This window comes from Propithecus coquereli, unplaced genomic scaffold, assembly GCF_000956105.1.
Source record: "Propithecus coquereli isolate 6110/MARCELLA unplaced genomic scaffold, Pcoq_1.0 Scaffold61, whole genome shotgun sequence".
NCBI classification, from domain to species: Eukaryota; Metazoa; Chordata; class Mammalia; order Primates; family Indriidae; genus Propithecus; species Propithecus coquereli.
Window position 1 is genome coordinate 1,407,816 of NW_012152063.1, and position 11,219 is coordinate 1,419,034.

An 11,219-nucleotide genomic window follows, 5' to 3' on the forward strand; every position below is an offset into this window, starting at 1 on the left:
GATTGTTTTGACTGTGATAATTACAATGTCTGTCAGATTCCAGAATTGCAATGATTATACTTTTTACTTTTGTAGTATCTTGTTGGCTCTACTCTTTCAAGGCAAATTATAGACAGAATCTAAATTTTTCATGTGGCTTTAGCTTGTGGCCTATAAATGTTATTTTGTAATTTAGCAAAGGACCGTAAGAAGAAAAAGCAAAGTACTTAAGTAGCTGTTGCTGGATTTGTATTTTCAAAACAAAACCTGTGGGAATAAAATTTACTTCTTTCCCATCAAAAGTTCCCACAGTGTAAGGATGTTAGTAACTGATGAAAAATGAGGATACTGCTGCTTGCTAAGCCAGGGAAAATGTATTTATTCATTTATTCGGAGAAAAATGATACTTATTCGTTCCTTTATTCATTCATTTCACATTTTTTGAGAACTTACTGGGTGCCAAGCATAATGTGTTAGGCACAAAAAAGAATCTTCTATAATAATATATGTTAAATCCTACTCCCTCCATCTCCAACTGTGATACTGAGTGTCTTCAATAAATGTAGGAAACATCAAATACTAATTCTTCGTGTCGAAGGAGCATTCAAAAATAATTACTTAAAGACAAAATTATCCTACCCATAGAGAACCAAAAACTTGTTTTTGGTGTATATGTACACATATACATTTTTTTCTTTCTGATTTAAAATTATTTACACATTTGTGCCCAGGATTAAGGATAATGAAATTCAACCACAAAAATGAGTAAATAAATATATAATTGTGGTGTCAGAATTTATCAGTTTAGGGTGGTTGTCTCCATGTTCACCTTTCTTTTGATCTTCTTGTAGATGTTATTGTTATTGACTGCAAATGCCTCTGTATTTTTGCTCATTGGAATGTGGCTTGACAGATTAATTATATGTTATCAGGCAGTTGAAGATCAGTTAAAGATATGTGGCCACAAGAGGGATGCTGATGTCTTTGAGCTGTTCCTTTCTAAAAAGTAAGTATTTCTTACATCAAAAAATGAAAGAGTATCCCGTTATAACGTTTCATAGATTCAAATGTTCTTTTCCATTTCCACCCTCAAGGACTGCATAGGCAAACACACTCTAATCACTTTACCACTTGTTGAAGTACACGTTTATATTAGAGAGGAAAGATACTGAAATGAATAAAAACAAAGATTATGGAACTGGGCCGAGTTTGAATCCCACTCTTGTCTCTTCCAGCTGGGCGATCTTGGGTGTGTCACGTAACCTCCCTGTTAGGGTTGTCAGAGTCCAGATAAATATATAAGACATCCAGTTAAATTTGAATTTCAGGGAAACGATGAATATAATTTTTTTCAGTGTATTTCCTACACAGCATTTGGAGCATCAGTTGTTTCTCTGAAATTCACATGTAACTAATGTCCTGTATTTTATCTGGTAACTCTCTCTATCCCCTGTGTATGCTAATACTACATGATTCCCAGGGTTATTGTGGAGATTAGGTGTGTCAGTAAAAGTTAGAGGAGGGCCTGATACACGGTAAGTACTGGAGCATTAGTACAGTTGATATTGTTACTATTATTAGGAACAATGACTCATTATATTCCTATACTATAATAATAACCCCTATTACACTACAACTCCTAACTCTACCTATACTAATACTTACTAGTAAGGAGGAAAACCCCTCCCTTATGTTAACAGCCCTCTTTGATTCCCCTGGAACTCCCTAAGGTGGCAGACGACAAAGTGGGTTTTTCTATAGAGTGGTTCTAGTACCTCAGATGGAACCCAGGTATAAGATGAAGAGGAAATTGTGCTTAACATTAGCCTCTGACACCACTGTTTTCATTAGCTGGTAGTGACACTGCAGGCTGCATTTTAATAACAATGACCCTACACCTACTCTTCTTTTTCCCCTTTACTTTTCTTAATGCCTGTGAATTCTAAGTATCATTTTAAAATAGGCTTGACATATTTTTACTCATATGTCATCTTTGGAACTCAGCTCCTTTGTAAAGAAAATGCCCTACTTTATCAATGAATTTAATCACCTTTATCTCTAGTGATTTGAAGAAATTCTTTATTAATAAATCTATTTCTTTTATTAATAATAAATATTTATTTTTATAAGTACAGAGAAAAGCATTTAGCTTTGTAATGGCTCTAAATCTCTTGGTAGTAAGGGAATAAATAGATGGCCTATTTGAAATTTTAAAAAATATATTTTTTAGTATGAAACAGGTACAGTAGGGAATTGTGACACACTTAAGGTCACGCTTAGACCCTTTCTAAGGATCAGTTAGTTTTATCATAACAATAAATACTTCATGTGGTCAAAAGATTGCATCTCTAAGCTTTTCATGATTTTGACAACTGTACACTATTGATTACTAGGGTGAGTAGATAACAATAAGAATAGCTTTAAAACACTAGAAAAATCAAAATATTGATTCCCGACAGTGGAATTAATACCAGATATTAATGGTCTTCTTGCATGAAGGATAACACTTTCTATATCCTCAGAATACTAAGTCATCATTTAATCCAGCTGGGGACAAAAAAATTTCGTAGTCCAGATGCCAATAAACTGAGTAAACTGGTTATTTGCCTACGTTTCTGTTGCCCATGAAAAATGAAAAGCACCTTACTGATAACTTCTTGAGTGATCACAGAGAACATACAATATGACAAGCTGTTGACATATTATTTTCAGCATGAGCCATTGCCATCATTTGTAGAAGAATTACCTCTCATTATCTTTGATTGGCTTCACCTTAGAATGTAACAGCCCATTATTGATTTAGGATAAGTTTATATGCAGAATAAACACTTCTGACTTAAAAGAATTAAAGTACTCTTAAAAAGTGAATCACTTTATTATAACATATTATCTAATCACTGAAAATTCAGCATTGATATTTACTACTACAAGAAAATTAATGATGGTAACTTGACAAAGTTAATACTTTAAAGTATTAGCATATTAAAATAACTTTTGTGGGAAATCCTCTAAGTGGGGCATGAGGTCCTCTGATGCTACCTTGTAATGATTGCTTTATTATTAATCATGGGGACAGATGAAGTTAACACACTATCATTATTGCCCAATGCGATAGTTAAGGTGCACCAACCTCCAAGCGCTCCTTCCCAGAAATAGAATACATGTCCACAGTGGGAGACAAAAATGTATTATGTGTGTACATTTCCTATTAAAAGTTGCTTTGGAGGAGTCTGGAATATTTTGTCGTGCCAGGGAAGGGCTCAAAGACTAATAGTACATGTCAAAAGGATACAGGATTATGCCTGAAAAGTCTTCAGTATGAAATAATTTGAGAATTTTTTTGAAGTGATAAAGGATTAAGAAAAAACTTTAAATTCAGCGAAGGTGAGGAAGAGAATAAATTAGAGAAAGAAGGGGGAGGAGCAGATGTTCTTTACAGAAGAATGCCAGTTAATAAATGTAAAAAGAGTGAGAACATTAGAGAAAAGTCGTCATTTTATAATTCCAAATCTATTGATTCAGGGAAGGATCATCAATTAAAGGTAATGCCATTAAGTAAATAGTTGTCAGGGAGCAAGATATACATGTTGTCTCAGATTATTGTCCCACATGATACAATTCTAAAATTTGCATTTTTGCAATGGAGAGAACTGGCAGATAACACCTTAACCAAATGACTGAATTTAGCTTCATCAAGAGTGGGGCAAACTGACATTTGCCTCCTGATGCAATTCAGTAATTACCACGACGTAATTGAGAAGTAGAAATGATCTTCCTTGAATTTGATAATTAGGAAGCAATCAGACAAATCAAGACTGTGGGACATTCTATCAGACAATTATTCTGGACTTCTCAAAAAGTCAATATCAAGAGAGAAAAAGGAAAGAGAGTGACTACATTTAAAAAGACTAAAGGATTATACCAACCAAAAATGCAATGCATGAATGTTGATAGGATTCAGGATTTAAGCAAACTAACTATAAAAGAAGTGTAGGGGCAATGGAGAAAATTTGAATATGAATGGCAGACCAGATGATATTGAATTAAATTTAATCTTTTTAGGTGTGACGATGGTATTGTTGCTATGCAGGACAATGTCCTGTTGGGGAGGCAGGCATGCTGAACTATTTAGGCTGAGAGGCCTGCGATAAAAAAAGCATGCAACTTATTTTCAAATGAGTGACCAAGAAAATCATCAACCAATAAATATATAAATTAGATAGAATGAGCATAAGTGTGGCAATGTATTAAAAATTATGAAGGTTACACAAGTGTTCATTACAACGTTCCTTCAACTTTTCTTAGATTTGAAATTTTTCAACATATTAGTAAAAAGTTGGTGAGAAAAGTTTATTTTGTTTAAAAATGTTGTTTGCATGCTTTAAAAATATGTATGTTTCATAAAAATTAGGAAAATATTAGTCCTCCCAGGTCCTAAGATTAAAAATAATTGTGAGAGGATATTACCATAAATGAATTAATATGTGTAATAATAATTACATGAGTATTTTTAAAGTGCTTCAAAAAGTTCCTGGCATACAGTAGGTGCTTTGTAAGTGTCTGATAAATAAACGGAGATATTTGTATACATACCTGGGACCCACAATTTCTGACCTAAGAAATAAAAGAGCTCCGAATACTCCAGGCTACCATTAGTCAAATGTCCCACTGTCCTCAGACAGCAGCCTCTCCCCACCCGTCATCTGCCCCCTTGGCTCAATGACCTGCCTTAGCAGTAAGGACCCAGGACCACTTGGATAGCTAAAGTCCCACATTGTTCAAGAAGGGTGGATAATATTTTGATCCTATAATTAATAAACAGTAAAGGGAGAATCGAGCACTTCGCTTAGTCTCTGTCCCCTGATGTCCTGCAATTTCTATCTCCTAAGTCCAGTCTGGCCAAGATCAGACTGACTCCAAAGGAAAAACCCTGCAGGCAAGATTGAAACAGGAGCCAACTGTGTTTCCCACATTGGCTTGAAAGTCCAATATCATCTTCACATTTCTCCCTTTGCCCTCTCCCTAGTAAAGTTTGTTTTGAATTGAGGTCCCCATAAATTCAGTAATAATGAGATGTAAATTTCTGCTAACTAGCTGGCAAAATCTTAATCCAAATGAATGAAGTGATAATGATGGAATTTAGAAATTAGCAGGTAAGCATGCCAACAATGTTGAAAGGTCAGAGAGAGAGGCCTTTTCTGTTACTCCAAAGCCATACTAACTACGTGACCAGCTGTACCTATGAGTAAATTAATCGATGCTAATGTTCACGGTTTTTTTTCTTTCCAGGGAACTGACAGAGGTCATTGATCTTTCTAGGTTTAAAAACTTAAAATACTTATGGCTTCATCATAACAAGGTAGTATTACATTTTATCTTTCAATTACTAAAATTAAGTTACTATCTTAATTTCTTATTTTTAATAGAGCTAATCTTTAATAGTATTGATATTTTATATTTAAAATTTACATTTAGGTAAAAAACTTATGTATAACATATATATCTGATAAATCTGGTGTATATATCTGGTATATATGTGTGTGTGTATATTCACATACATATACATACACACATACACATGTTATGTTGAATAAGGATAATTTGTGAGATGCTATCAGACTGCAATTTTACTTTTATCTCCCATGTTTTGTCAAAACTGATCAGTGGAGGCTATTTCTTCCCAGGCTCATGGCAGAAAACTTGGGCAGTCTTATAACTTTTTTTTATCTCTCTTAGGTAATACAGAATCTTACAGTCTATTTGCATGTTAGTCATAATCTCAGTTCATAAATGGGAATCTATGAATCAGATGTCAATCTTCATCCACAAGTGAGACATCCCTCCCTCATTAACCAGCTGGGGCTGACAGCAGATGGCCACCTGCCTACTATATTAACTAGGGTGGTGTGGTTGGCCGTTTTCCTTCCCCTCACCTTCACTCCAGCCTTCTCCAAGTTTGGTATGGAATGGGGTGGTGTGTGGTAGAGGAAAGGCAAGGGAGAAACAAAGTTCTTTGCTTTGTACCCTCAGGTACTACCAGATGTTCAGAGTTTCTCCTACTCTTTATGGAGTTATTCAGAAGCTTCCCTTCTAGGCTTCTCCAATACTGAGTCCTCTTCGCTGGCTACTCCTGACCTCACCTGACTGACCTTTATCTCAGGACTGCTTAACAACTGAGAGTTTCCTGGGGTTGGCAAACTACACCCTTGGGGAGAATCCCTGGTAAAGTGCCCCAGGTCAACATTCCTACAGTGATCCGGTTCCCAGGACTCACACACCTTTGCTCTTTAGTCAGAGGCCAAGAGGGTTGGTACCTCCCAAATGCTACCCAAGCAGATTTAGTTTCCTCGGGAAGTGTCAGGCAGTAGGCCACCATGTCCCCATCTGAGGGAACATGTCTCAAGGTCACTGAGTGTGGTCCTTGTATCTTCTCTTAGAGGCTAGGATTCAGGAGGCAGGAATGGGGGCCTGTGTGTGGGACTTCAAGCTCTTCGCCAGGACAAGAGCAAGACTAAACTAAAATTCAAACCCAGGCAATTATTACAGTTAGCTAGTCAGTAAGTTGTTTTCAACTTTCAAAAATTCAGCTTTCCAACAACTTGTATTTTGTTTATTATACAATATATAGGGAACCCAATCTTGGCATTTTGAATTTATATTTTCAAATACTCACTGATAAAAACAAAAAATTTGAGTTTTCAGCAGTAGTGTACCCATCAAGCAGTGGTCCAGATTCACAGCATCGAATCTTTAAACAGCCACGTTTATGAAAATATTTCAATATTTTATTGAATTTTTAGTCTTTTTTAAAAAACCAACTGACTGGAAAATGGAAAATGAAAGTGCTTTAGTATTAACTATAAACATAAATCTTATAAGCTTGAAATAATTTCTGGGAGAACAACACAAATACCTTCAAGGCCCAGGGAGCTAACAACTGAAATGGAAAGTGCATGCACCACTTAAGGGCATATAAGTTCAAAAGTCTTTTTAAAAAACACTCTGCCAAAAATTATTCTTGATCACAGTGTGAGACTTCTGATTAGAAAAACATGGAAACCATCAGGCATGGCAACAGTGACTAATCTTTGTTTTTAGTGTGTGTTCCTTGTGGTGTTCAATGGTGTTCAGTTTGGAAGGAAAGAACATTTACAAATGTTGGCAGTATGTCCAAAGGAAGAAGTATAATTAAGGACTTTATAATATTTTTCAGCTTTCTGGAAGTGGATATTGTGGGACCTCCAACCACTCATTGAATTTTCACGCAATTGACTTTCAGATGCATTATGCCCTAGGAAGGGATTGTATGAGCTATCAACTATTTTACTTTCTTTTGTTTTGGATGAGGTTGGACCGGGGAAGGGATGCAACAAGTGGTTGGATTCTTTTCTTGTGCTTGCTTATTTATATGCAACAAACTATCTATATTATTTCCAAAATCGGTATCACTTACTTATCATACCTGAAACAGGACTTAAGTGGTCCTGGAATAAGTGAATAAGCTAAAGTGAGTTTTCTCATTGGTCAGTAATAACCTGAGTATTCATACTCCATCAAAAATTAAAGTCTTATTCAGATCCCAAACTCTGATGGGCATATTAGCTACTATAGTGTTTCATCAAAGTTCATATATAAAATTTTAATTATGAGTCCTTTAAAATCTAAATTACGCTACGTTGACCACCAAGAAGATATTATGCCACTGTAAAAATGGTATAGAGAATTGTGGTGAAAAACATTAACACTGACATATGAATATAAATATTTAAAGCAGTAACATTTTGTTACAAATGATCTGAATTCCTACATTTTAATGGGTTTGTTTGATTTTTTCTTGCTGATTTGCTTGAGTTCTTGAGTAGATTGTGGTTATTAGCCCTTTATCAGATGTATAGCATGCAAATATTTTCTCCCATCCTGTAGGTGGTCTATTTGCTCTGTTGATTGTTTCCTTGGCTGTGCAGAAGCCTTTTAATTTAATCAAGTCCCATTTATTAATTTTTGTTGTTGCTGGGATTGCCATTGGGGTCTTCTTCATAAATTCTTTGCCTAGGTCAATATCTAGAAGAGTTTTTCCAACATTTTCTTTTAGAATTCTTATAGTTTCATGTCTTGGTTTAAGTCTGTTATCCATCTTGAATTAATTTTTGTGAGAGGTGAGAGATATGGATCCTGTTTCAGTCTTCTACATGTGGCTGTCCAATTTTCCCAGCACCATTTATTGAATGGGGATTCTTTTCTCCAGTGTATATTGTTGTCTGCTTTGTCAAAGATCAGATGGTGATATGTGGATGGTTTTATATCTGGGTTCTCTGTTTTGTTCGGAAGTGGGCAAAAGACATGAACAGAAGTTTTTTAAAAGAAGATAGACTAATGACCAATGAACATATGAAAAAATGCTCAACATCTCTAATTATCAGGAAAATGACAATCAAAGCCACAATGAGATATCACCTAACTCCAGTGAGAATGGCTTCTGTCAAAAAGTCGCAAAATAACAGATGCTGATGTGGATGCGGAGAGAAAAAGAACACTTATACACTGTTGGAGGGACTGCAAATTAGTACAACCTCTATGGAAAACAGTATGGAGATTCCTCAAAGAACTAAAAAGAGACCTACTATTTGATCCAGCCATCCCACCACTGGGTATTTACCCAAAAGAAAAAAAAGCCATTTTACCAAAAAGACACTTGCACTCGAATGTTTATTACAGCACAATTCACAATCACAAAGATGTAGAATCAACCTAAGTGCCCATCAATTCATGAATGGATTAATAAAATGTGGTATATGTATACTATGGAGTACTACTAAGCCATAAGTAATAACCTGGATGGAACTGGAGATCATTCTCCTAAGTAAAGTATCACAAGAATGGAAAAACAAACACCACATGTGCTCACTATTAAACTGGAGCTAACTGATCAGCACTCATGAGCACATAAGGAAGTAAAACTCAACGGAAATCAAGCAGGTGGAGGGGGAAGGAAGGGTGAAATCACACCTAACAGGTACAATGTACACTATCTGGATGATGTACACACTTATACTTTGACTCAAGCTATACAAAAGCAATCCATGTAGCCAAAACATTTGTACCCCCATAATATTCTGAAATAAAAAAAAAGAATGATCTGAATTTGTAACCAGTATTATTCTTACATTAGTGATTATCTTAGACTACCCTCTATTTTGGAAAAATAAGGCACAAGGAGTAAAATAAAGTGAACACGCATTTTTTGTTTATTCACTTATTCAATCCACAATATTTATTGAAGTCTATGAGGACATTATTGGTTGTTTGCTCGATGTCCATTCTCTCCTTTTTCCTACTCAACAGAACCTGGTTTGGGATTTGGTACATACTCTTCCACCATTCTACTCAAGTAAGCAGTCCCATCCAGTTCCAGGGGTGGATCCTGAACTGTCTAAGCCCATCAGGACAATCCCACCCTCCTGGGGAGTGACTAGTTGAAGAACGGGCATATAACCCAATTGTAATGGGAATGTAAGTGCATATCTGCTAGGAAGCTTCTAGGACAGGTTTCCTTATTCCTAAAAGAGGGCACTAGAAAAGCGGTCCCTTGTTTCCTCTGGAGGTTTTGTTGCCTGGGCATGAAGCCAAGAACTATCCTATCGAGTTGCTGAATCCAACATTTGGAGAAAGGTAGAGCCCAGAGAATCAAGGGGTTACCAAGACTTGAGGCTCTTACAACTTCTGGACTTGTTGATATGTGAGATAATTAATGCTCTTATTCTATGTGTCAATTTGAGTTGGGCTTAGAAGTTGCTTGGAGCCCAAAGCATCCTTCTTGATATAGCTTATTCTTGTACTTGTTAAGCTACTAACAGAATATAACAATAAATGTGATGCCACTACACTAGAGCCAGAGGGAGTGGCTCTTCTCCTGGAAAGGACATTGTATTTGCAAGTTGCCTGGAATAAGAGAACACAGTGGTCTTTGGAGGCAATGAATATAGTTTGGTGAGTTTGGAGCCTAGTGTGCTAGAAGGATGAATACTTCTCCCAGTCATAATCTAGTAGATGATGAAATTTGACCTTCTGGTCTGAACCTGCACTAGCTGATGAAATAGGCACAAATTTCTTTCCAAGGACCTCTAATGTCCCAACTTCCCTAGGTTTGCTCTGGCAACTCTGGTCCCTTCATCATGCTCTCTCAGTGCTAGTTTCCTCCTCCTACTGCACAGATACTCACTGGTTCTGTGAATTTCTTGGGGATCATGTTTTCCTAATGTCTCCTGGTACAATTAGTAGGAGGCAGCTGCTCTACAGTCAGGGTCTATAGTCTCCCTTCTTTGTCTCATCCTCTAACAAGCCTGGCCTAGAGAATTTCAGGTCCACAAGTTCATTCTTTCCAACTTTGCATGAGAAGTTAGGTTTGGCTCAAATAAGTAAGCTAAGTGATTTGCATTTTATACTGCATTTACATGGCACATACATATGATCACTTTCTGTCTTGGCTCATTACTTCAAAAATTTTCTTTTACAGATGTCCAATAATGAGTTCTGCATTCATAATATCGGTGCCACAAAATGTTACTATCCTTCTGTTTGTGGAAGTACAGCAATACTTTGATATATTTCATTTTGTCTCAGATTAAGATAAACATTTGATGAAGAGCCTGTATAAAGCCTCACCAAACAACTATCCAAAATAGAACCATGATTTCTGCTGTGCAGCAAAAAACAAACAGTTAACAAGTTTTATAAATTCAATTTAAATGAAAAGACTTCTTCTGGCAAAGTCATTGTTTATAAACATAATCATCTAAAGAATAATTGAAATATTTATTTGTAACAACATCACCCATACTGACCAGAGTCAGATAGAATAAATGCTTTAAGAAAGATCTTGGGCTCATTCTTCTATGCTCTTAAGATATGTTGTTGTTTCCTATCTCCAGGACATGCAGCACATATTAAGAATTCAGTAACTAGCACAAATTTATGGATTTTATGAAGGAATATAGATGTTCAAAATTAGCAAATCACAATTTGAAAATTGAAATAGCTATTTTTAATGTGTTGTTACAAATATTTGATAAAAAATCCTTTGAATGGCAGTATTTTTTTTTGAGGTAGTTTTATAACATGTTTCATATCATGAAATTTTTATTGGCTTCTTCAGTCAGATTTATTTGTGTATTAAGTTTGGGTATATATATTTATTTATTCATTCATTTATACATACTATACCTTGTTCCAAAAAAACTATT

At 35.7% G+C, this 11,219-nt stretch overlaps 1 protein-coding gene across 1 annotated transcript in view; it reads left to right on the plus strand.

The window, feature by feature from the left end:
* The window catches only part of LRRC72 (leucine rich repeat containing 72), a 47,338-nt gene that overhangs the window by 7,469 nt on the left and 28,650 nt on the right, over positions 1-11,219 (plus strand). Inside the window, exons 3-4 of the mRNA XM_012659392.1 lie at positions 831-985; positions 5,269-5,338. Of these exons, the coding sequence (XP_012514846.1) occupies positions 831-985; positions 5,269-5,338 (225 nt within the window). The remainder of the gene's footprint in view (positions 1-830; positions 986-5,268; positions 5,339-11,219) is intronic.